General features: G+C 41.1%; 1 protein-coding gene across 1 annotated transcript in view; it reads left to right on the top strand.

The window, feature by feature from the left end:
* wasf1 (WASP family member 1) overlaps positions 1–27,066 on the top strand; it is a 62,373-nt gene that overhangs the window by 2,293 nt on the left and 33,014 nt on the right. Inside the window, exons 2-3 of the mRNA XM_080513858.1 lie at positions 23,739–23,893; positions 24,872–25,006. Coding sequence (XP_080369984.1) covers positions 23,761–23,893; positions 24,872–25,006 — 268 coding nt within the window. The 5' untranslated portion in view covers positions 23,739–23,760. The remainder of the gene's footprint in view (positions 1–23,738; positions 23,894–24,871; positions 25,007–27,066) is intronic.

Raw genomic sequence — 27,066 nt, forward strand, 5'->3', positions numbered from 1 at the left:
GAGAGAGAGAGAGAGAGAGAGAGAGAGAGAGAGAGAGAGAGAGAGAGAGAGAGAGAGAGAGAGAGAGAGAGAGACAAAGAGAGAGAGAGAGAGAGAGAAGGACCAGAGTTAAAATGAGTGATGGCTGCCTGGCACAAGGGGGAGGTGGGTGGAAGGTGGGTCAGGGCTTCTGAGAAAGGCAGAGGGCAGGAATGAGTGTGCGTGCGCAGTGTGCACTGCCTGTTTACGTGCCATTTAGTGGAGCCACAGGCAGACCTCCTATCTCCCAGCTGTTAGGATGCTCCAGAGCGTCCGCCACACAGGGGCTATTGTTCTCCCTCTCGGCCATGCCCACCGCGCTATAATACAGCTTCTGTCCGCAGCTTGAACTGGTCTGACAGAGACACACCAGTGCACAGTTTAGCCTGTCTGACTGGCGCTCCTTGTGTCTTATTACCACTGCCTCCACCACCTCGCTGACATTTACAGTCGGTGCCTTTCCCTTCGAACTCACATTTTTATTGTATGACATTGCTCATATTCCAGTACTCCTCTTTGAAACCCCAGGAATGAAAGTTGTCAACAGTGTGCCTTTGTCCTGTCACTGCCTGACAGATGCAGTCGATGAAATGTTTTTCTTTTTTAAAAACCTTTGTTCCGAACAAAGGTGGAATCACATTTGTGAAAACAAAAAGGCATATTAAGGTTAATTACATTTCAAAACTTTGTAGACGCGCAGAGACTTTTGAGGAGGATTTACTTTGGAGCACAAAGGTCCACAACCTGATCTTTCATCTCACACATCAATATTTACCACCTCCGTAGTGGTACAGTATCACACAGAAGAGACTCTTTGTGTTTCATCAATTTAAATCCATCTTGTCTTTCTCATCTCGAGTATTGTAGCCATTATGCTCCTCAGCCTGCCTTTTTCTCGCCCCGGGGAGGAGAGGGAACTGACAGGGCTTTTGAAATAGTTTTACATGGTATCTCTGAAAAAGATCTCTCTTATTGTCTCTGGCAAATAGAAAGTCATCCCAACTAAAATCAGAAGCATCAGTTCTCTAATGTAGGAGAGGAGTTTGAGCCGAAGTGTCTTTTCTGTCCTTTCTCGTTTAGACTCACAAGCGGTTTTTGTTTATTATAGATCTGTTTACTCTCATTTATAAGACAGCATTCCCATACTACGCCCTCAATGCCTACAAGGTGGATCACAACTCGGTTTGGATATTTGCAAGAGTGCTGTCTCCCTCTGCATATAGCATGAGGCTCTGATGAGTTTTAGAAAAGGATTTGTTCTGCTTTCATGCTGTAGAAACAAGCTCTATTTTATATCTGTCAGTCACAGCTCGAGAAGAAGAGTTTGTTCTCGCTTTCCAGCATGAAAAATAACATTGTTTTTTTTTTGTTTTTTTAAAGTTTGCAGTATGCAGGCAAAAAGAAGAAAGACCAAACTCCTGCTATTCTGGATTAAAACATCGTGTGACCTCCCACTCTCCCGTTCTCGGACAGAAAAAAAAAAAGTATCAACCGTGCCACGTATTTGAGAAATGGAGCTCCGTGGTATTCTGTGACTGACCTGGCATATGCTGTTTGCTGACGACCACAATGAAACAATGAGGGAGACTATAGACGGTTTATGCCACTCCCCTGGTGTCATGTGTACATGTGGATGACAAATGTAGACTGATCCCTTTCTAAACACAATGTAGCCTCAAATCTGCTTGAGAAGTGCACTGGATACTCGTTTGTCTCTGGTTGCTTTTGGCTAAAGCATTGACACTGGGGGTGTATGTGACTGTGTGTCTCCAGTTAAAGTATTGTTAGTGTTTATGTTAGCAAAGTGAAACAGATTATGTATTTTTCTAAGGCCAAAACAGAAGTCAGCTTCCCCCTGGTTCTTGTACCAAAAAGCCAAATAGACTTTAACATATTGATTTAGGTGGGAAATCAGGTTTGTGACAAACAGAAATTGATTTTACTGACACAGTTTGTCTAGATCACGTTAATCACTTTTGTGATCTTGAAAGACATCAGAGGCCCACGTGAGGCTGGAAACAAACTATAACCATATGATTTAAGCATAACTACAGTTAATTATTAGTTTCAATTTGATTTCTGATGCTCACCTCTTCATTAAAACTATCAAGTCTTTTCAGCTTGCCCTCAATGCAGCTATATGTCCATAAATGTACAGATTGGATTGAGTTAACAGAGTTCAAAAGAACAAAAAACCAGAAAGACAGCAAGGCTGTGAAAGCAAACTAACCCATGTTGGGTGTCCTACAGCTTGGGTAGCCTCATTTAGCCACACCAGCCTTGTTAGTGCTCATAGATTCAAGAAATCCTGATCCTGTTATAACTGTTTCACTGACCTTTCCAAGGCCTATAACTAAAAAGCTTTAAAACAATCCCGTCATGAGGATTTGTTGTCAGGGTTTCTTGGAGAAAAATCGGTGCTCTTACACTATCACCTGTGTATTTTAATGTCTCCTTTATATATTATCACTAAATACTTGCCATTCAGTTCAAATTGATTTTTGCAGCTGCATTCAGACCCTCTGTATATTTGAATAAATTTGAATATTTAAAGTTAGGAAAAGTAGATATCTCTTCCATCCTTCTGGCCAGCAACAATATTCCCTCATCTGTTTTTCCTCTTTCAACATCCGCACATCTTTTTCCTCTCTTTTTTTTTTTTCGGTCTTCCTTGTATCCTGATATTTTTGCTGTTTTACTGATTGGTTCCTACTGAGCTGGAATGGACAGTGCCCTGGTCACTGTGATCATGTGTGATGATTGATGGTGGCTTGGAAAAGCGGGAGGAGAGGCACGTTTATCACATTTGCAGCTTGAATTCCTCGTGTCAGGGCTCAGATGTCTGTATTCAATTACAGACACAATGAATTTCCTTTTAGGATTTTTATAGCTTCTCCCCTTTTCTCCTCTGTTTCTCTCGTTATGCTGTGGGTCTGTATATGGAAACGGTATGAGGGTAAGGCGTGAAATACAATTGGCTTTTATTTCAGGTACATTATGTACTATTTAATCACTTTGATGTGTCTTTTGATCACTGCTGCAGTCCACACGGACAGCACTCACATTTCTACCTTTTTTTTTCTCCGAGCTCCATTATGAAAAGATGCAAGAGAACAAAGCAAAAGAGAGAAAAGAGGAGAAGATCAGGACGCAAAGTGGCTTCTTAGTGGCCGAGTGTGTTTTTCCACGGGGGTGCCTGTGCACACAGACAACTGCTGTCTTCAATTAGAAGCCAATATTTGGCTTTTCATTTACAGCTCACAGCAAGGATCCAGCTCCGCTTTGGATTTGCATGAGGCCCAAGTACAAGGCTCGACTGATTTGTGTTGGATGGAAGCCCAGCAGAGGCTGAGAGTGGAAGCTACTCTTCCCTCTGAAAAGGCAAGATCGGAAGTAGAGGCAAGCTGTCCTCCCCTTTGTCTTTGATGGGTTGCCGGAAATGCCAAATTCACTTAAATCCCCAGCAAGTAAACCCGCTCTGAGCAATCTTATTCAGCTACCACTTCATCGGTGCTATCAGACTTTATTATATGCAACTCTGACACTTCTCCAGGACTAATCATTGCAGCGGAGGTCAGAGGGATTCTAGGAATTTCTTCCTGGTTAAAGATGCATCGACTCAGGATAGACTTGTCAGTGGAGGGAGATTATCACTCATGGATTGACTGCATGCTGTAGCACTGAATACAGTGCGGTAACAGAGGAAATGCAAATGACACAGAGGTGTGGGATTATTTGTGCGTATCTCCTGTCAAGACCATCTGAAGAATGTTACAGTTTCAATATGATGATGAAATCACAGCATATCAGTCCTGTCGCACTCTGGGAAATAGTCTGAGAGGCAGTAGTCCCTTACATAACTCATTCATTTATAGAGATAGGCCCAGAGCTAAGATTGTGTCTATGCTGTTGTTATATAAGAGAAGCAAACCACGTTTGTTTTGGCAATCGAATACATTCATGCTCATAGAGTGTTGACGGAACTCATGTGTCTTTACTCTGACGGCGTCTATTGGAATTTCTGATGTGTCCTTGGTGGATTGGTGTGTATTTTTGCTGCACATCATACAATAAGTCAGGCATATCGCACAGATTTTTTTTTTTTTCTCACGTTAGTGTTGCTGGCTGGACCACAAGATGGCGGATATGTGAATGTGATTCATTGCCCTGGAGGTCAGAATGAAGCCAGTCAGCCAGCTAGCCAGCGAGCTGTAACCGTGAACCGTCAACCCCCTGACATAGCCACTTGCCACTGCAATGTTTTCATGAACCATGACACTCCTGGCTTTGGACTGGCCCAACACAGAGTTAGCTTGGCTACAGAGACACAAAATGTGAGATGGAAAATGACAATACGCTCATGGTGCGGCGATTCCAAACGTATAACTGAAGTCTCCAATTTTTATTTTTCCAGGTACTTTGTCATTATACTGATGTTTTTATTTAATTTGATAAAAAAAAAAAAAAACAGTCATGATGTCTATTTATTCCTCTTGTATAGGACAGGGCAAACGCAGAAGTACAGACAGTCAAGCTCACTAAGGCCTTGTTCACACTGCAGGGAAATGCGACCCAATTCAGATTGGCTGAGATTTGGGCTGGCTTTTGTTGGGGTGTGTAGGATTTACGTCATTTTGGCTGGAAGTAGTGAGTTGTATCTGCCAATCCTGGTGCTGACCTGCGTGCCCTCCATTTTTACTTCCATCAACAGCATCTTCTGCACATGTGCAAGACCGAAAACATCTGGTCTTGTCACGTTCACACGCCAGTCTGATAGAGGTCACGTTCAGAATGTAATGTGAATGATCACGCAAAAAAAGCGGATCCCAGCAAAAAAAAATTGGGATCGAGCATCAAGACTTGCAGTGTGAATGTAGCCTAGCATTCTTCAGTCCAGTAAGAATTGGAACAGTAGACACAAGAGGTGCTTGGTAATCACTAAAACATGAAACATTCAGACTGATATTCAGAAGCGCTGAACTGAAGACAAACTTGTTAATACTGTGACTCACAACTGCCGCCACAATTAGCATCACTATAGAGGCGAATCTTCACCAGCTATACTGCAGCTTTTTGAATGAGCATTTTCTAGGTGTAAAAGCTTTTCTCTCTCCTCGAGAAAATCACCCATTGTGTTCCATCACTTTGGTACATAATGCGTTTGCTTTCGAGATTGGAATGCAACAAATGTGGCATTCATCTTTGCTTTCTACGTTTCAAGCTGAATCTTCACCAGTAATGCTGTTACAGCTGGTCCCCACCTCCATGAATGTAGTAGTCACTAGTTATTGGTTTTCTTTCATTATCTTTGACCACTGCATGTAGAAAGAGGCATTCAAGCTACAGCCTTAAGTACAGGTGTTTGATAAATTTCATAAATATTGTCACAGGCAGAATCTGATATCCAATCTGAAATAAAGAGAAATATAATAAGTTGGCTCTGGCCCTGACTATAAATGACAGATGTACTTTGTCAACACTTTATAGTATAGTTTTGTTTTCTTGCAACCATGACCTGCACCTCTAAATTGCTCTTTCATCAGTTGTTTTGGACAAATACAAGAAATCAGACAATGTTCATACACTATGTCGAGATCGGAGAGAGGTGCTGCAAACAGTCTGGAAATCACTGCAAATGTAAAATAGCATTTAGTATGATCGTTGTGGTGGAATTGGTTGCTTTGGGGTAGGAGCTGTGTTTCGGAGGAATATACTGTGCATCAGGTCAAAGAGATGGTGTCTTTTGAAATACAGCTTTTCTTCTGTTTCCCTGCAAAGGGATACCTTTGATTTCATTATCCTATTGCAACAGTGACATACTTCAGATGAGCTTGACAGGAGGTAATGCAGTGGAATGCAGTGCTAATCAGGCTGATGCTTTGGCAGGTAAGGTCATTCAGCGCATGTCCATGTCATCCAGCAAACCAGACAAAGGGAGGGGCAGGGATGGTGCACGGTGGCCTGGAGGTCTCTCCGATCTTTATATTAGATTAACATTTTCAATCAATCCCGACACCCCCTTTGAGAGTTGCATACAATAGCATAGAAGATATAAAACAAGATGACATCAGGAGCGAGCTGTGCACCAAGAACGCCTTATCTTGTGAGTGTTCCAGTTTGTTTAATCAACCTTATAGCTGGATAAATGCCAGTCCAGCATTTAGAGTTAAATAATCTTGGCGTGAGCTCCCTGGAGGGAGAAAAAAAAAAACCTCCTCCAGCTAAACAGTGAAGCAGCAGCCCACATGGGTCCATCCAGAAGTGTAGGATAAAGTCAAAGAGTCATTCCACTATTGTGTGTATGGTTATATAAATGTTAGTGGAAACTGGAGGCAGGAGCCTGCTTTGCGTATCTGAAGCCTCAGGAGGACAGATAGGTGCTGACAGACAGGCCTGCTCTCACCGCTGGGACTGCTGCAGAGCTCTTCCTTATCTATATCACTCTCCATTATTCTTTATAAGCATCTTGTGTATTTATTCTCTCTATCTCTTTCTTTTTTTTCTCCCAACCCTCTGTCTCGCCTGCTCCTCTCCCCCATTGTCTGTTTCCTCACAGAAGAATATGCTATAATTCCTCTCATTCACGTGACCAGCTTTACATAAACGAGCCGTACGCTCAGTGCCGACTGCTTTCAACGAGGCCAATGATGACTGCCAGTTTTGCGGTCAAAATTTTGTATTACTTGGATGTAGGCCATGCCTGAAAGATTGTCCAGATTCTTTTTTGTTAACTTGCAGATTGTGCATAGTAAGTTCAAGGAAAGGTAACAGTACAGTAAAATGGAAAAATAAAGTAGTGGGACAGCTTTTGCCTCGAGCTTCAAATATAAATTTCAAAATGTAGTACAGGAAATGTAATAGAAGAACTCTTCAAAGGGCTTTCCCAATTTGAGGTCTTTTTTTATTTTCATCCAAGTTCCTCTCATTTAAAAGATTTGTTTGCACATTGTCACTGAAGCACTATCTGAGATCTTATTCCATAGTCATACATAACTTTTCATGTAACTTTCAAATATCAGGTTTGATTCTTTAATTTATAAAGGCATTATCTTGTTCGGGGCACACATTGTCCCATTGTCAAGATACTACAGGGGTGTCAAACACATTTTAGTTCAGAGGCCACAGACAGCCCAATTTCATCTTGAGTGGGCTGGACTGGTAAAATAGTACCAAACATAACCTTTAAACTTGAACTTTAAAGTTTTTCTTTGTTGTGCATACATGACGAAAATGTCAGTATTTTTGTAAAAACTAAAAAATTATTACTGAAAATGATTAAAATCTGATTTATACAGTGAGCTGGAATGTGCAGAAACACGACAATGCCAAGGTTTCTTGGGAGCGGGACCAGACCATTCTTCGTGAGAAACAAATCCATATGATACTATACTAAATATATATGGACATCTACTAGATATATGAAGCATATATAAAATATCAATTAGAAATAATATGTAAAAGTACATTGTGTAGGATTTATTTGCTCAAAAAAATTATGAAATCTCAGCTGTGGACAAGTTTCCCTCTTGAGTGTGCTGTCTGTGGACGAGTTGTCCTACAGTCTGCCTCAAGCAGGCTGGTTTGGGCCCATGGGCCTCATGTTTAACACTTCTGTTATATTACATTTATAGTCTCTGTGTTACTAATTGAATAACAATAATGAGCATTCATTTAAGAAACATTCATGAACTGAACTTATAAGGAAGCTATAATGAGAAGAAGTGGCTACAAAACAGTTTAGTCAGACCACAGAGATGCAAGCAGCAGCTAATATCTATTATCAGGGGAATTCATGCTAATCTAATGCCGATAATGCAGCACAGATGCTGTGGATTAATGCTCATATTAGAAATAGTTGGACATCCATCACGTACTCGCCAGGAGGACTGAGTGAATTCCAACATCACGGAGGATGTTCTCTTGCAGTAAACAGGTTTTAAGTGCATTAGAAACAGTGCTCTGTTTAATGCTTATGGAACAGGACGGATTGCAGCTGTTCACAACTGTTCCAGAGGAAATCAACACCCAGTAACCCGAAGCAAAGAACCACATTCTTTACTTGAGTGGCACATATAATTAGGTGCAGGCACTTTGGTAAAAAGTACCAACTTAACTTATTTACCTCAGTAAAAGGTTCTGAATGTGCATAACTTCTTTGTTGATACATGATGCAACTGTTCAGGCATCTTGAGCCATTTTCGTGGTATTGGTTGGGGGTTTGCAAACACACCCATATATGCACATGTGCACACACATAACTATTGTTATTGCAATACTATGTCAGCATGGAGACACCAGCTTAGCCATTAACAATGGCACAGATTTAGAGGGAGGAATAAAATGGGGACCATCTGGAATTCCATCTGAAAATTGGTGTTCAGCTAATATTGATGTAACTCAACTGCTGTTAAATTGATGAACTTCTGCACCGTCAGTGATAATTGTTACCCCCTGCTGTTTCAATTCCCTCACTTGAACTCTGATCTGTCATTTCTGGAGCTAGAAACAAGTAATGAGCCAGTTTGAAGAATTTAAAGAGGGCGAACTACAAATATTTGTGTTTAGATGTGGGTCGTCAAAACAAAAAAAACCCATGTTGATTTACAGTACCACTTTACTTTCAAATATGCTCTTTCCAACACTGATTGTGACGTTAATCTGTTTACACGACAATGTTTTAAGTTAAAACGTATTGTTTTTGCGTTTTCGTCTCCTAAAACTAAGACACAGCAATGGTGGAATCGCTAAAAATGATGGAGTTAGCATTCCAGGCTGTGTTGGTGCTTTTAGTTGTTTTTGTACTGAAACCACACACATGCTCGCAGAGAACAATATACTATAAGTATTAGCAATGGCGCGTAAACTGACATTTGTGCGGACTGACGGCGAAGTTGGATTGCTATTACGTATGACACTGAACTATAAAACTACCAAGTCCCAGGAGAATATGGACTGGGAGCGATGACACTCTGGTGGCCGCCATTATTGTTATTGTCCATCTGGTGGCGCTTATGCAGAAGAACTATTTACTATGGCGATGGTGCACATGCTCAGTAGAAGTGTTTCTGAAAAGTTGTGACTTCCTGTGTTTACAGAGTATTTACAAATCAAGTAAAATGACATAAATGCCTTTGACACAGAATTCAATTGAAATTTCATGTTTTCACCTTAATTTTAGGTGTTGAAATATAGTACTACTTACAAATCCTCAAATTGTGGCTAATGTACAGGTAAAAAGGGACTAACAGGCAAGGTTTGAGTCCTAATTCCTTCTAGATTTTTGGGGGGATCAGTTACATGAAGCATCTTTAAGTGTCTGTATGAGATGTGTCTCTGTAAAAGATCACTAGAGGTGGACTATGAGCAGGCTGTGTAAGAGCTTGTCTAATTCTACCGGACCGGAAAAGCTCCCAGCTGTAAAATGAGGCAGCGTGACAGTGATTGACAAGTGCTTGATGACTCTGATATCCTTATACACACAGAAACTGTTTCGGGAGTGCAGTGAAGAATGCTGCTGGCAGACAGGCCAAAGTTTGACTGACTGTGAAAGATAACAAAGAATCATGTGGGGGCACAGATAACAGCTTCTGTGGATTCTGTTTCGTCTTATGTTGTTACTTGTGCATTTGTGAGTGCATGAGCACAAAACTAGCCTCACTTGACACTGAAGGGAAGTTTTGGCGCTGGAAATGTCTGCTGATAAGGGGGAAGAAATACAAGTGACCAAGAGGAGAGACGCTTGTGAGAGGCTTTCTACCTGCAGCAAGAATTAGAATTGTGCTTTCCTTTCAAGTTGCTTCGATTGGAGATCCACATTGTCTAGTGACAGCCAACGTGTGCTTTGTCTTTTCTTTTCTTTTTCTTTTTTCTCTGTCCTTTTGTCTCCCATATTGCCTTCTCTGGAGATAACTCATGGCCTGGGCTTCAACCATTGATTGAATCTATACTTGCAAGCGCCTGTTTATGTCAGCTGTGTGAAAAACACAACCGCATTGCCTCTGTTGTCTCAATTGTGTTCCTGTGGAGTCACATACAGAGACCTCAGTCTACATCTAAATATAGTGGAGTTGAATCATGCAGACACCTTAAGTAACAGTCTGCCACAATTTTGATATTTCTTTGCGCTGCTTGTAAGAATTGCCCGGCAGGCATTTGTGAATCGTGTCCTTCTTATTATTCAATATAACTGCAAAGTAAGTGGCTGGCTGGAGCTTTAATTGAGTCACTGTTCTGTAATGCTGTTAATACAAGTCTGTTAAACCACATTTTGTCTTCGAGCACCCCTTTTGCTATTTAGAGTTTCAGTCATCCCGTCCACCCCAGCGTTCATCCTATTTGCATGCAGAGATTGTTCACCCACCATTTTGCCTCGCAGGAGGATTTTTTCCCCTCCTATTTATTATTTTAAGCGTAGCTCTCAGAACTAAGTGTGGGTGCATGAGGTGGAGGCTGTTGTTGGGGGGGGGGGGTGATAAGATATCATGAGACACAGGTCACATAATGCCGGCAGCTGACCTCTTGACCCCCACTGAGCAGGCGTTTCTAAAGATGGAAAAAGGCCCCAAGGACAGTGATCAACCTCTGCTGGCCTCTCTGCCTCTGTGGCACCACCTATTGCTCTCGGGTAATGTGCCATCACGTTTGTGTTTGAGGAGCACTTGTTTCAGATTGTGAAACAAGTGCAACGACGTGAATGTGATTCCACATTTAAAGGGAGTTTGAAACGGAAAGTGCTTTATGTTAGGTTACATAACTTTCATACAGTCAGTTCAAGAGTTTAAACATGTTTTTTCTTTGTGAATAAAAACTGTGTGAGAGATAAGCTTGAGGAAGATACACCCAATTATATCCAACATTTCCCAGATAAAAGTTTCAGTTTAATCTAGAAGTTTATTTTCTCGCTCTTGCTCTCTCTCTCTCTCTGTCTCTCTCTCTCTCTTTCTCTCTCTCTCTCATCCATATGCCTTCTCACTGTTTTTTTCACTTTTTTGTCAGTGAGATACTCAAATTATATTGAAGCATTTGTTTCCATTAAGCTATTTCTACTTCTTTATATTTTGAGGTTTTTCTTTAAAAGTACTTTTTTCTTCGTCAGTATAGTACTGCAAGACCAAAAGTAAACAACCTTGTGGGATAAGAAAAATCTGATTAATTAGAAAAAAGAGCTTTGTGTGGTTGAAAGTGGAGACAAATCAACAAATTAGTAATGTGTCCTCTTTGGTCGTCACGCAAAAATATCTGACATGTCAAAAGTTTCATCCAATTTTAAATATCTTACAATGTAATTTGTACTACAATTTCTGAAATTGTGCAAATCAATACAGCTGTTGATAAATTTGCTTTTGCATCCATTGGATGAACATAAAAGCTTCTCGTTAGCTGGATCTGCTGAGACTTCCTGAAACCAGCATTCGGCCCCGTCCCAGCGGTCGGGCTCGTGTTCTGTACCAACTGGCACTGCCTCGGGCCGGCCCGGAGCAAGGACACCTCCGCCAACCATCACTATCCTGGTCTGCAGGCACTTTGTTCCCCGAGTCGTTTCTCATGCACAGATACACACTGTGACATTGCACAAACTCAAGTGGCAGCCCATGAGAGGTTTGCACAGCTGCCCTGGGCACCGTCTGATCGGTCCAATTTATCCCACAAATCCTCTCCGCTTTCCCTCCTGTCTCTCTCCGTCACATATCCGCCCCTCAGCTGCTGCCAAGCCGCACCGAGTTCAGTCAACGGCTGTGAATGGGTTGTTTAATCTGTTGTTTGGGGTGTAATTGACCCTGCTGTGCCAGTAGAGTTTTTCAGGAACACCGTGATGCTCATGATAAAGGCAGCGAGTGTGCCTTGTCAATCTAAGATATAATGGGTAGAATATTGGCCATAAGATACGACTAAAAGATTCAAAGATGTTGGACATGTTTTAAAAAGTGACATTTTTACATTTACATTTGCACGTTCTTTCAAATATCCCTATATGAGAACATCAGCTAAACCACGGAAACTGAAATAATGTTTACCTCCAAAACTCAACCAGATCACAGGAGGTGACAAAAGAAGAGCTGATCTGAATTTGTGCTGAGCCAGGCGGATAAATACTGCAGGTGAATCAAGGGTCTGATGACGTGATCGACGTGAAACGGTCAGTGCTCAAAGGGCAGATGCAGAAAAGCAGTGTCATTTCTTATGATTCACGCCACATCGCGCTACAGAGAGTAACTGTGTTTGACATACTTCCCTGTGGGATATTCAACAGTCAGATGGATGTGAAACAGCACATCACAGTCCGTTCTACAGTATTAAATCACAATACGGCAATATATTGGAAAAACTTACAGCATCAATGAAATATTAGCTACCGACTTCCCGTGTAAAAAAAGAACCGCTTGCATTTTCCATCTCGTCTCTTTGCCCTGAAACATGGAGCCTCTGATGTGGACTCAGGCATAGATCCCGATGAGAGAAGTTGATCTTGCTTTTTTTTACCCCCCCTGATGCCACCCACACTGCATTTTAGATTTTAGTTTCTGCGCCTCAAGCTTTCTCTTTCTCTTTTTCAACTGACATGTTCACCTCTCACTCAGTCAGGACAAACTTCTTTTTTTACATCTTTGGCGGACGCAATAAAATCCTCGGTGTATATTTGTTTGTCTGTATGCCTGTGTTAGCAAGATTACGTCAAAACTACTGCACGGGTTGTGACGAAATTTTCCCCACAGATGGATATTAGACCATGGAAGCTTCCATTGAATGGAGGGGATCCAGATCAGTGTTTACTTTCATAGACTTTTAAGGATTATGTCAAAACTACATGATTTTTATCAAATTTTCACCACTGACACCTTTGGTCAGAAGTCTCTGATTGCTCTGCATCTAACAGAAGCTAAAGGTCTTGACTCACATCTTGACCTGTGGTATCGAGTTTGAAACAATATGGTATATTTATGTTTCCTCTGAAGAAAAGACATTTTCAACTTTCACTGACGACCAAATGTAGTGTTGATAATAAGAAAATCAGTTAGGTGTTGAAATTGATAGCCATGAATTGTCATACATCCTAGTATAAGAAGCACTTTTCAGCCATTTGATCGAGAGGATAAAAAGCATGGCCAATACAGTAATCAAAGTTTCCCTCCATGTTTTTCATTCGTACACCTTCTTTCACTTCAGTCATTCTTATGTTCAAACTTTTAAAGCAGAAAGGTAAATAATATATTTTCAGTGAAAGGTTTTTCCTGACTTTCCTTTGGATCAAATAACCACCTCGTGTCCCGGACATGGTAGTATTGAAGTGCAGTGACTTTTGGGTGTTTTTTCTTTTCTTTTTCTAATCACCATCTTTGTTGTTGCCTTCGCTGACAAGGGTTCTTGGCTTTGGTGAGTTTGTGTGCATGTCCTTCACATCTGTATGAAAAACAAGGGAGTCGGTATAATGAAATTTCCCTCACAGGCCAAACAAGCGCAGCTGCACAGCACACGCATGCAAGCATTTATTATTGAGCAGCAGGCTTTCATTATTCATTGCAGTGGGTTTCTGTTCAGTCAGCAGATAAACTTCTTTGAGTCTGTTTGTTCATCAGACACTAGTCATTGATGTTGACATACAGATGTCCATGAATATTTAGTTGTCTACAGTGGGATGAAGCGTGTTTGCTAAATGAATGTCAAAAGCGATGTAACCTCTTTGTAACTGAATACAATGCTCGCTGTGTCCAACCACTTACTCAGTGCGAGATTCAGTGTGTGTGAAGAAAACCTCACAATGGTTTCTTCTCTTCACATGCTCACAAGGGTACAAAGTTTAGTATTTTGCTGTGTTTTTTAAAGAAGCTGAAAGAAGAAAATGCATGACAAAGGGCCAGTTTATTGACGTGCAAACTTGTTGTATCTTTGTTGTCTGCTTGGTCAAGCTTGTTCCATTTGTTCGTATTTTGCAAATTTAATAGATAAGGCAGAACAGTGGTGCTTCAAGGCGTTCTCTGGAGGCCTAAGAAAAATATCTGAATCACAGATTGATATTGATTATATTATGTCCATGAATACTTTTTAAATAATTCCAAATGGTCTTTCCACTTCAGAGCTTATCCCCCGGCTCCACTGCTTCCAGATGTGTATTTCCATATTAACATTTTTAACCAGTCATATTTCAGCCATCCCCTGTTGTCGTTGTAAAGAAATCTGCCTTCGGCCTTCACTTTCAGTTCTGCAGGCATCTGCAGTGTAAAACTAGTGTCGGTCACGCTACTGCTTCAACCAATCAGATATTGATATTGGCGAATCAGGGCCTTCTCGAAGGTCTAGCATGACGTCAGCGTTTTCAAACCCTCTGATTGGATCGTCAGAGTTCACTCCAGTGCTAGCTGGCTGTATCTGTAGTGAGCTGCACAAACAAAAATATAGTTGTGTTGATTTAATAGCAGTTTTGTCGACTTAAAATAACTAATGGAGAACATAAAGACATTTGGTTGCAGAGGTCTTGAACGCACCGCAGCAGTCAGAGTCCATGGAGGTCCAGTACAATTTACTTACTAGTGCTCACTACAAACTCCAAGGCAGGATTCAGGATGACATTATTTGCCATCATATTATTTTCGAGACCATGAAAAGCTGACCCTCCTCGACCTCCAGAAGTTTTGAGGAAAGCAGCCGCTTTTTTAATGTAGCTCCAGCTGAAGCAGAGTTGCGAACTCCAGATATTTTTTCATCAGTAAGGGTATGTATTCTGGCCGCACGGGTATCTATCTGTGATGCAATGGCTCTTTATACTGCATTTCTGCATAACATGGTTTTTGTAGCCATAAAAATGGTCTTGAAGAGTGGATTGAACCAGCACTAGTGAAGGACTCAGTCAGAAATGCACGGCCCGCCACTGTGGCAGAATCGTCCAAATGCAATACAAGCATTGCATATGATGTGAGCTTTTTGTTTGTCAGAAGTGACTCCTTATACTTGCCAGGAAATTCTGCCAGCAAGTGGTTCACCGCCACCTGAGTACCTGTATACACCAACTGTGTGCCAGCTTTCCCCGACTCTCGCTTTGATCAAAAGCAGATGCAGAGCGTGATGCTAAATGAGTGCCTTGCTGAACATGCCCGCCTGGTCGTGGGTGCTTGCCATCTGACATGTACATGAAATGCAGCCATGGACTAAAAAGGAAATCTTCAGCTTGAACGAGAAGCTTGCACAACTGCACAGAGAAGCTTTAGTTTGTGCACAAGTTAGACAGCATCCAGAGACTTTTGCAGTCAGATATTCAGTTATTTTGCGATAGGGAAATGAGCTTATTATGTACGAGGATTCTCTCTGAAATTTCCAGTTACCAGCAAGCCTAGTTAGCATAGCTGTCTGAGCCCAGCCTGACAGCACCGGTGCTGCAGGTGTATTTTTAGTCCAACAACAAGAGATCTCTGCATGTGCGTTTGTGTGTGTTGTAGCACTACACTAGTGAGGGCCTGCAAGGTGTCGTCTCACCCCTGGAGGGATGTCGGCTGGTACAGAATTTTAATTGGCAAGAAGACCCACTGGCACACGATACACGATATGTTCTGCCAACGTGAGTTCTGTGACGTGTGCTTTGGGACGTGAAGTTGGTAAACAGGACTTGATGTGTAGGGATGGGTACCTTTCACTTTTGAACTATACGGTACTGGTGGCCAGTACCAGTGTGTGTTTATGTGGCAATAAATGTTCATTTGTTTAATAATAAAACAATTTGCATATTTATTTCTCAATATATAAAGTTTAATAAATATATCAAAACAACATTCAATGTTTGTATTGTAACATCGCAGCTGGTTCACAAATTTCTAGGTTTTTTTTCTTAATAATGCCCAAATTAAAACCCAGCTCCGCATCCTCCTATTCCTATTCCTTTCCCCTCTGGAAAAATTGGGTTCCATGGAGGGCAATTAAGCTTCCTCAGATTAGAAGTATTCCCGCCGCTAGCCTCGCACTTCACATCACGGATATTTCAGCTAGCATAATCTGCATCATTTTGAAGAACGGAGCCATACTCAGAGAAGAGCATGAAGAGTTTCGATGGTTAAAACTGTTACAACTGGACACAAACTTACTCTTTCATTACTAAAACAGTTTAGCGAAATGTATCTCTGAAAACATTCAAAGAGCGAAATAAACTGTGCAGTTGAAAAGTTAAAACGCTGTTTCACAGATGTTTAACTGCTGTGAGGGGGCGTGGTCTGCGATTTTGGCAGCTTCTAAAGTATAAGAATGTTTTACACAAGTATATTTTACATGAATTGGTATTCTGTAGTATTGGCGGAATTTGGTCAGTACTTATAAATTAGGTTTTGGGATTTTGGCCAAAGCATTTGAATTTGCTTTAATGAGAAATTGCTGTCTTCTAATGTTGCTGTCACAAATGTTCATTAAAATTTGTTTGACAGGTGTGCAACGTAGACTTACTGACCGATATGACGGTTTATAGATGTTCCAAATGTTTATCTCACAAAGAAAGCAACCACCTTAGAGAGTCTTCTGTCTAGTTGTTTGTGCTAATGAGGACTAAATTAACAAAAAGCAAATAAAAAAGTATAGCTTCATTAGAATAACAGGAAAAAAAAGTATTTTCCCTCTTATGCTGATGAAGTTGCATAGAAAAAGTTGACAGCGTCCATTTTTTTCCATGTCCCCTTTGCTTTCTATGGTAGATGAGCAGTTATAGGCACCCTGCACTAAAAATCTGCATCACTAATTTAAGCCAGCTGCAAGCAAGCTTTGCCAGTTTGATCTCTTCTCTATTTGCCACTGGCTGCTGAGATTCCTACGCTTTTACATTTGCAGCTGCTGGTTGTTCAGAAAAATGCGATAGTCCACGGTAAGATCCCACATCCACTGGACCGAGGACAAAATGTTCAGGATAACTTGAAGTGATGCAACCAGCCTCAGGCTTCGAGATGAGAATATTTCACTCTACAGGACACATTTATGTCAAATGTATTTTTGCTCTAAGGATTTATTCTAAGCGTTGCTAAATAATTCACTACTTTTGATGCACACAAGGGGTTTTTTTGTTGACCCTTACAGGTTCCAGAATGTCAACGTCTAAAAGATCAGCTCTTCTCTTTCTCCACTTTCTGCTACATGTTCTATATTTATGGAAGCTTCATTGAACTGCATCAGAGCACATTTAAAGTGGTGAATATAATTGACTTTTCATGTTTGAATGTTGGAATCACAGGAAGTATTAAGTGAGATTGTTGTGATCGTGGGTCGTGGACATATGAAATCTTTAAGTCATTGTAGATTTTAAAAGTCATTATCAACCCACAAGCAAACATTATTTTGAGCTACAGGAAAGCTTATTGTGGTGAGATTCACAAGTGTCAAGTTTGGGAAAACTGACTCAATCAATCATTCATAAACCTTTTGTTATTGCTGCAGAAAAAAAATATTTTCTGGGCCATGTTTTGTCAGTTGATTGTACACTCATAGCATAGACTAAAAGACCTACATGAATTATTTAAATGATATTGTGACAGTTACAACATATTAAAAAATATATATTTTATAAAATATTTTAATTATATATATATAAAATTAAAATATTTTATAAAATATATAAAAAGATTTTAATAATGAGATACTTAATTTTTTTATTCTTAATTTTTTATAGTCATTAATTATACACTTAAATGATCAAAAAGAAAGAATGTAAGAATAAAAAGGAAGGGGACAAAGCTTGTAGTATTTATACATTTGTGTAACAAATGTATAATATATCATATTATTGCTGAATTTTTTGGAGATGCACGTGTCATACTTACATGTTTGCTGCAGGTGGAATAATAAACTGCTCTCTGCATAGTATTTTAATGTATTCTGATGAACCTGAGACAAACCACATGCTTAGTATGAACTTATGTGTAAAGCCCCTCTCCGCTATGATCTGAATTCTGTTTCATGGTGATCCAGCGAGAAAATCACTGTTCAGGTCATGAATTTTTCATTGTTCAGTGATGGGATCTTTCTTGTTGGAGAGGAGGCAAAGGCCGTTTGATTTCCATTCCAACCAACTGCCCGGCTCGTTGCTTCCTTCATTGCCGCTCTGTTTGTGATTTTATACATCCACAAACTGGAGCCGAGCAAATTGCATCACTGCTGAATGTGCGTTGTGGTTTTTTTTTTTTTTTTTGGCCATGCTTTTGCAATTTCAGTCATGTCTTGGTTGTCAATTTGTTGTATTATCGTAGTGCTGTCTCTTAATCGTTGTGTAGTTTGGAAGTTGAAAAGAAAACGGGACACCCTGGCTGCCTGTGGGTGTGTGTTTTTTGTTCAACCTAGCAACGGACGCACCAAGAGTCTGGTGTCTGTGCCAAGCTCTTCGAATAAAAGGCCCTTGACCTGCTCCACACTGAGGGGTCTGCAGCTTCATTGTGTGGCAGCGTGAGTGAGTAAATACTCCATTAGGATTCATTAGAGCCTCCAGTTGGACATATTGTGCTGGGTGCAGTGAGCCGTACCCGTGGAGGCCCCCTGCTCTCCTCTGGCACGTGTCGTCCGTCACCCTGCTTTGTGCTTGTACACAATGAATGAGTCATCCCTGATCGCCCCTCTTATTCTCACGCTCTAATATTGAAATCATTCATCAAGTGTTTTGATGCCTCGCCGTCGTCTTAGTCCACACGTTCCTCCCTTTGACAACATCCTCCATTTGTTTTCCCCACCACCCTTTGTTGCCCCTGTCTCTTTGGGATCTTATAAAGTGGCCAATGACATCCCACTGCAGCCGTTGCCATGGTGATAGGTGACGGCAGGAAGCACCACCCAAGATGAATGGACCATAAAAGTAAGAGCAGAGTGGCAGGAGGTGTGCAGTTAGAAAAGAGGCTGACTGGTCAATAGACTGGATGTAAAAATAAAAATGGAAAAGGAAGGAAAATCATATATATACTTTTAGTCTCAAGGACTTTTTTTTTTTTTTTTTTGCTTAAACAAACTGCAGTGATGGCCTTACTCTGTTTTATTGGCAGTGCATCATAAACAAATCAGAAAAAAAAAACAAAGCAGACACCAGCGCAGAAGTATTCGGGAGACCACAGTGTCGGCTCAGAATCTATCGACTGCTTCAGTGAATGAACCAGGAAAAAACTGTAATAAATGAGCGTAATTATCTCAGTGCTAGTTCTATCAGCTCATGCATCTACATTTTTTTTTTTTTTGGTTTTGGTTGAGGAGCTTTTCTGCAGCCTTGTTGAGAGATTTGAACTAACTAATCAACGAAACTAAATTTCTGCATTGAGCCATGCAGAGGTGCTGCCACATTACGGCGTTATGATGTAACGTAACCGGGCCTGAATCTCTTCGCTCATGAGGCAAACTGTCAGTATTTGCTATTTAACTATTTAACAGATTTGAAAGAGGTTTGAATTGAATGTCCTCTAGTTTGTCTTATCTTTCTTATACATCTTCGTCTTCCTGCTCCTCCAGAAACGAGATAAGGTGTGAGTAGGTTCTCATAGCAGCCCAAAAGAAATGGCAGCACTATTCTCATGGGAACACTGCTGTCATATATCATCATGTCACAGTCTGGCAACTGCAGCATGTACAGAACGTGTGCAGATGTCCTGGATGTACGTTTGTGTTTGTGTGTGTGTTTCTGATGAAAATGCCTTCCTCTTCGTCGGCAGCCTTCATGTCCAGTCAGGCAGTAACTGTATGCAACTGTCAGTCCTATGGCAGAGATATGCACCACGCATGATGAACAGAAACATTAATCTTTTGAAACTGAGATTTGTCAAAGCTTCGGTTTGGTACGTTTTGTAGCAGGTGAGCTAATGAAATGACACAACGAGGATTTTAGTGTTCATTTGATATCTGATTGATTTTTGAAACATGTGAAAATGGTTGTCCTCTTTAATTTTACACGATTAATGCATGTTCCTACACTGGAAATGAGAACCTAACCCTGACATGATTATTTCACTGTGATTATTTTGAAGCCATGACGTCTTGAAGGATGTGTCTATAATAATCAGGGGTGTGTTTGCATGAGTGTATAATCACTTGATGTTTGGCTCGTCGGTTCGGTCATGACGTTCTCATCATATCTGAAAGGAGACTGTGTTCTTGTCCTTGATGTACATGTTTTCACTGTAGCCTGAAGCACTGCTGCATGCTTACAGTCTTATGCACACCATACACGCTCATAGTTCACATTGCATTTCAATGCTGAAATGCTGAGATCAATTTTTGTTTAGCATGTTTGTTTACGTCCTAATTTAAATGGGACATCACCAGACTGTAATGTGAACAGATCTCCATGTGAAGAAGACGAAGACGTGGAATCATGTTGGATTTGGGGTTTCATATCCCACACCTACTGTTGTGCAGAGTTTTACAATACAACAGTGACATGTCGGCTACACGCCATGTGTATCCGTTCTGAACATGTCATCTGGAACATTACAACTTTATTATGATAAAGTTATGATAATGACGAAATGTTAGGGCTGCATAGTGTTGCTGATAATGTTGTCATTTTGCAATTGAGATATGACTTACAATAAATAGATATAGTCAAGTACATGGTGGTAATGTCTTGGCACTTAAACATAATAGTTCTCTTTATCTTCTTGAACCCGATTGGAGACTTTTGACTTAGTTGTTTTTAGTTATTTTCTCAGACTTTTGTGATTTTGACTTTGGGCATTTTAGTTTGGTTAGTTAGTTACTAACAATAAAATAATCAAGTGGAATAAGATTACTTGTGAGTGCAATACAGGGTAGTAGCACGTCATTGGATTCTTCAGACTTTAACACAAGAACCTTTTAAATCATCCATATTTTATTCTGAGACGCCAGTAGACTTTCAGCTTGTTTTTGTTGAAAATACCACACCGATGAATCAGTATCATCACTTCACACTTGATTCTATGTGCCACCACGTTGTGCTTCTGGGATTAAATATGAATTTTCCGTCAGCTCCAGATAGTTTGTTTTTTGGCACCATGGCAATCAAGTCAGTCTTTCCTTGTATGTTGGATTTATTTCGAAATCCCTACTTAAATAAAGGTGTTAATCTCATAAAAGTGTCCTCTAAAGACTGCCTGTTTTTTTTCCTTCTGTCACCTTTATCTTATCGGTAAGCTTAATTTCCTTCTGACTTCTGAAGATAAACCTGTTCACTGTCATCCTTGGAAATGATTCTTATGACCCACTAAATAGGGAAAAGGTTGTTATGAGGACAACACATTCTTTTGTAGAAAGACAAGAAAGGAGAAAAGCCTTGAAGATGGAGAGATGAGCAGAGGCGTAAGTCTGCAAGATGACAAGGAACATGTTTCTGTGTGTGTGTGTGTGTGTGTGTGTGTGTGTGTGCGTGCGTGCGTGCGTGCGTGCGTGCGTGCGTGCGTGCGTGCGTGCGTGCGTGCGTGCGTGCGTGCATGTCCGTGCGTGTTAAATAAGCTTGTTTGCATGCATATGGCTCACCAGTAAAGAGAGTTAAGATTGACTGATTGAATTTTTGTTTGCTACTCTGTTTATCCGCCTGTGTGTTTTTTTTTTCTTTTTCATTATACACTTGTTCCCCGGCGACGTACAAAATACAGAAATGTTTGCTACTTTCAGGAGGTAAACAGATGGAAGTGAATAAAAAGTAAACATCAATTTTTGATTCATGAAATCTACAGTGAAAGAAAAGGGAGGTGAATGGTTCAAATAGAGTGTTCATGCTCGTGGAGAGGGGGTGTGTGAGTGTGCATGAGCATTCAACTTAAGTTAACTCAAAGTTTAAGAATAATACTAAAACAATGATAATGTTGAATATCAAAGAGGATTTGGCATTTTTGTGAAATGTGTTCACTTATTACAGCCTTATTTGTGTGTCGAGGTCGTTCACGCTCACATTTTTACTTTAACTGGAGCTCGGTCTTTTTGTTAAAGATCAATATAGCAACATCAATTTACACCTTCACCTTCGAAGTGATAACTCACAGGTTTACACTTCATTTCTCTGAATAATGGAGGCTGTGAAATGTGTCTTTGTCTGCTGGGAAGGGGTAGGCGAGTACATGCAAAATACACGAGTGATGGAGAGACTGTGGAAGCAAAAGGAAAATGTCTTGAGAAGAGGGGACTTGTTGCTATTACTGTGGAGGTGGGCTGAGATTTGACACTGTGTTTACGTTTGTTTTGCTGTCACTCGCCTGCACAGCTAATTCAAACCACTCCAGCGCAGGCAACAGAGGCGGGCATGTTCTCATTCATTCCTTTTACGGTCATCGATGCCCTCATTTAAGACACACCCGAGATGAATCACCTCTGCTCCGTCTTTTACTGGACTCCCCCTCTTTCCGCTAAACTGGCTATGACGGCGCAACTTCCTAGAATGTCCTTTTTTGACCTGTTCTTTTTTTCTTTCATAGACACTGTCAATTATCACTTTCATTCCCTGGTGATGGAAGCCTGGCTGAAAATACAGCAAGATATTAAAAGCAACAGATGTCAATTAAAGTGGAATCAGCACATGAATAAAGCCTCAGCACTGTCAAGGCCACTCAGTCAGTCCGTCCGAGCACCTGATCTCCACAGTGCTGCGCACGCTTCCTCTAATTAAACACAAGCGAACGGCAGAGATGGAGTGTTGTCATTTCTAACTGGTGTTATCTCCTGCTGTGATGGCACTGTGCCCTCTTCGTCTCCTCCTTTCTTTATATCTTAAGCTCATTCGGGTTCTCGTGTTTGCCCATATCGTTTTTGACATCTCTTGCCGTGTGATTGTCGGGGCTTTGAGGGCAGCTTATGAAAGCTGTTGACGGAAGCGTCTCTCGACAGTATCCCAGCAGCCACTGGAAGGATCGCTGTGTTGTTTAGCAGACAGTCACGTTTCTCCCTGCGCCGTCATTAAACTGACATCTGGCTGTGAGGAGAGTGGGAATAATCAGTCGGTTGACATTTTTTTTTAAATATATTTATGATTCATCCCGTTTTCTGTGAAAAGAAAATATATTTGTGAAGTGCAGCCAGAATAAAGCAACATTTTAAAATCTTTTAAATTAGGAGTCCATCCATCCATTCATCTTCTATGCCACTTAATCCTGTGCATGTTTGTGGGACGCTGGAGCCACACAGCACTTTAAGATGATGCCATTTGTACATATAAATGACATTTGCACACCGTTGTTATTTTTAACTTATTGATTGAAACTTCTGTTGTCGTCCGCAGATCCGGCCGTCTGAGGAGGCAAAGCAACAATTAATCGATAAATTGAGCATTGTGCAATATATGTGTATTTAAGATTGTCTGATTCTTTTAGATGCTGATGTGTGTGCTGTGAATGTTTTAAGATGTGGGTGAGAGTGTTGTGTGCTGTGTGACATGCCTGAATCCAGAGACATTTTACGATTTGGCTGAGATTTAAATGTGGCAGCAAGGTGTATATTGAGCGACTGATTCCCCTATTAAGGCTCAAACATGCCTTTTTTTTTTTTTTTTTTTAAATACATGTTAAGGACTACGAGTATTTCAAATGTTGTCATGCGTCATTTTAATTTCGTGAAGTCGTTCATAAACCTTTCCCGCAAATGATCTGTAGCTTGAGGTGACGTCGTAGGTGTGCTCGCATCCACGCGCTCATTCATTATCAGTGTTTAAAATTGTGCTATGCATAAAATACTACAAAAAAAAAAAAAACAACCCAGAGAATGAAGCCACTGCTAACCTTGTGTCATCTCTTCCCGCTCTCCTGTCTGTCTCACTCCTTTAGGGAGCGGCGTTGCAGCAGAAGGATGCCGCTGGTGAAGCGCACCATCGAGCCCCGGCACCTGTGCCACACAGTGCTGCCAAGGAACATCAAGAATGAGCTGGAGTGTGTGACTAACATCTCCTTGGCCAACGTCATCCGCCAGCTCAGCAGCCTCAGTGAGTAAAGCAGGAACAGATGCACACGTTTTAGATTAACATAGCTTCACACTGTAAGTGTTTATGTTTGCGCTTCGGTGGTTAGAAAGCAACTGATTTGGTCTTTGAAAAAGATTAATCTGAGTAATTATTTTTGCATTTTTTTCCGTTAAAGAATATTCAAACAAACAATTAACAATATAAAGGCCTTTGGAGGGAATAAATGAATTGGGGCATTCAAAGACTAAATGATGGCAGCAGTTTAAATATATGTAAATACATCCTCCAGTATTAAATGTATATTTGTTTGAGGTATCATGAAGTAATTCTGTGCTTTAGTGGGAATACAATTCTTTGCTCTGTTCAAGCAACTCTGTACTTGTAGATTGAATTTGTGTATTGTCGATGGAAAGTGTGTGACGGGAGGGGAGAAAAGAACCAAACTGCTGCACATTGCACCATATGGTCACGAGTTGTGTCACGACTTTGATTCCGTTCACAAAGGACTCGTGGTCGATAAAGTACAATCATTTCCTACATTTAGCAGGAGAGAAGCGCAGAACATACACTGCTTGAAATGTCTCACTGTGTAAAAGGAAAAATTGTATTCTCTTCAGCTCGATCTGCATCTCTCTTTTCCTCGGTATCACGCGGCTGGCTCTGCTAAGACATCTCTAGTTCTCACGTCTCTATCAGAGCAGTCAGCCTGCACCAGTTGCTCCCACCGGGAGTTCATGTCACTACTGATACAGTGTTTCTCCAATCCTCGGCATCGGTAATTGCAGAAGTGTGACAGCTGGCTCAAAAGAAAAGCGTTTTTACATGTCTTTGATTGTGTTTGAATAAGTTACACTAACGTGTTCTCCACCCACTTTATACTGTCGACAACAATTTGTAAATGTTTCTAATGATTCCACACAATCAGTTTTCACACAAAGTGATGTCGGTTTCCAAAGGAGTGTCATCACGAGCGTGAAGGCTGTTTCATGTTGTGTACAGGTAAATATGCAGAGGACCTGTTTGGAGAGCTGTTCAACGAGGCCCACACCTTCTCCTTCCGGGTGAACTCCCTCCAGGAGCGCGTGGACCGCCTCTCCATCAGTGTCACACAGCTGGACCCCAAAGAGGAGGAATGTGAGTGGTGTGTGTGTGTGCGCGCGCGCGTGTGTGTGTGTGTGTGTGTGTGTGTGTGTCTTCCAGTGTTGATTACAGTTATTAAAGGCACAGGTAGCTGTGAGATGGCATCATTTTTCACCCCCAATAATCAAAACCTGGGCCTCTATTAGAAGCATTGTGCCAGAGAGTCCCTTTGGCTGGATCCTTGTTTATCCAATAACAGCGTTTTCTTTGTGGGGAGAAATTGGCTGTGTGGTGAGGCTGTTACTGTCGTAAGCTGTAATAGAAATGAATGGGATAATCCCGGGGAACGTCAGGTAAGCCAGGTTAGCCTGGGATAGGCAAGGCAGGATGACAGGCGAGCTAGTGGAGAGTGCAGTGGGTGCAAAGTAAAAAGAGAGAGAATCACAGCAGTATAATACTACGCTCCAAGGCTCTGTATCGATTTCCCATGGGCCAGCAGTGTGTTTACGGCTCTGCACAATGCTACTCTAACTGTTTCCTTGTCACTGACATAGACAGTAAAATGCTCACTCAGTTGTGCTCGCTGCTTTTGGCTTTCCTGTGAATGTGAGCAGAGGCTCTGCAGCCTTTTTTACAAGGCAATGAATTGTTTTTCAGTTTGTTTGTTTTTTCGCAGAATGTGCTCGTTTTAAAACTCCATGTGGCAATGAACCCGTGCAACTCTTCAGCAACTCTTCACTCTCACGTTCATTTGGCGCTACACTTTTCCCTCTCCCCGAAATCACTTGCATATTCAATGAATGGCATCTCTCATCTTATTCCCGTTTCCCTCCTCCTGCAATTTTCTCCTTTTCTCTCCTCTACACTCTACACTTCGTCCACACCCTTTCCACGTGTGGTATCTGTGCTAATTGAATAACTGCAAGGGATCTAATTTCAGAAGTCTGCTGTGCAGGTCCCAGCTGGTAAATGAGTTCATATTATCCTGTTAAGGTTAGGAGAGCAAGCTTCCACTAATACCCATACTCATTTATTTGTGTTTTTTTGTTTTCTGCAAAGGGTAATATATTCCTTTTTCTCAGCTATTTATTAGATTCACATACTGTATGCATGTTGGAAGACAACAACATTTACTTGTATTGCATTACTTGTTCTTATTTTGTTGCTGTGTTTAGACCGTATTTTTGCTTTTAATAGTATCTGTGCACGTGCACCCAGCCTGCTGGCTTGAGAGACACCGGATAAGAATCAGCTCAGTGGCAGTTTAAGCGTGTGGCTGTGGGGGAGAAAACCGGCGGGTGGAGAGAGTAAGAAAGATGGAAGGATAGAGGGATGGGTGCATAATACAGGGCACTGCAGCAAAAGCAGTGGAGTGTTAAAGGATTGTACCGCAGAATTTTCTGGGCCAGGTTGAAATGGCCTCCTCTGCAGGGTTCTGAGATTCCCCACTCACTTTTTACTCCTCGACATTCATTTATGACCAAATTAAGATGTTTTGTCAACGGTAAAAAACACTCTCCGTTATCTCCCAATACATTATGGAAGATTTATGGAATGAAGTGACAAATTATTAAAGAAACCTTCAACGTTTTTGACTCTCAAAAGCAAGAGTAAAATTGACTGCTGTGGGAAGAATGGCTGTGCTGAAGTGTTTGTAAAAAAATCTTTTAAATGCCATCCTGCATCGCCCATCCTCACCCTCTGTACCCTTACATGGTCAACCACACACTGCTGCACAAGTCTATGCTTTAAGCATAAGCATATGACTTGACTTGTAATTGCTTGCGTGGGTCTGTGGTTGCCCGGAGAAGGCGTGAGGAACAGGAGAATGAGTGCACACAAGGATGGGACCATAAATCAGCACTGTGGAGGGACATAGATAGGAAGATGGGGGTCGGGTAGGATGGAGAAGAGCGCAGCACACAATGAGTTTTTTTCACAAACACTGCCAACTAAACCTCTTTCTCTGAAGCTCAGTAAAACCACAAATGACGCAGGGAGACTTGAGGCTCTACACATCGGATTCATTGGAAGCCAATTGGAGCGCAGGAGATTTCTTACCTCCTGTATGTTTGTTCGAAAAGCTTAACATTAAAATTATTGAGCATATATAG

This window comes from Blennius ocellaris (genome assembly GCF_963422515.1).
Source record: "Blennius ocellaris genome assembly, chromosome: 18".
Lineage (NCBI taxonomy): Eukaryota > Metazoa > Chordata > Actinopteri > Blenniiformes > Blenniidae > Blennius > Blennius ocellaris.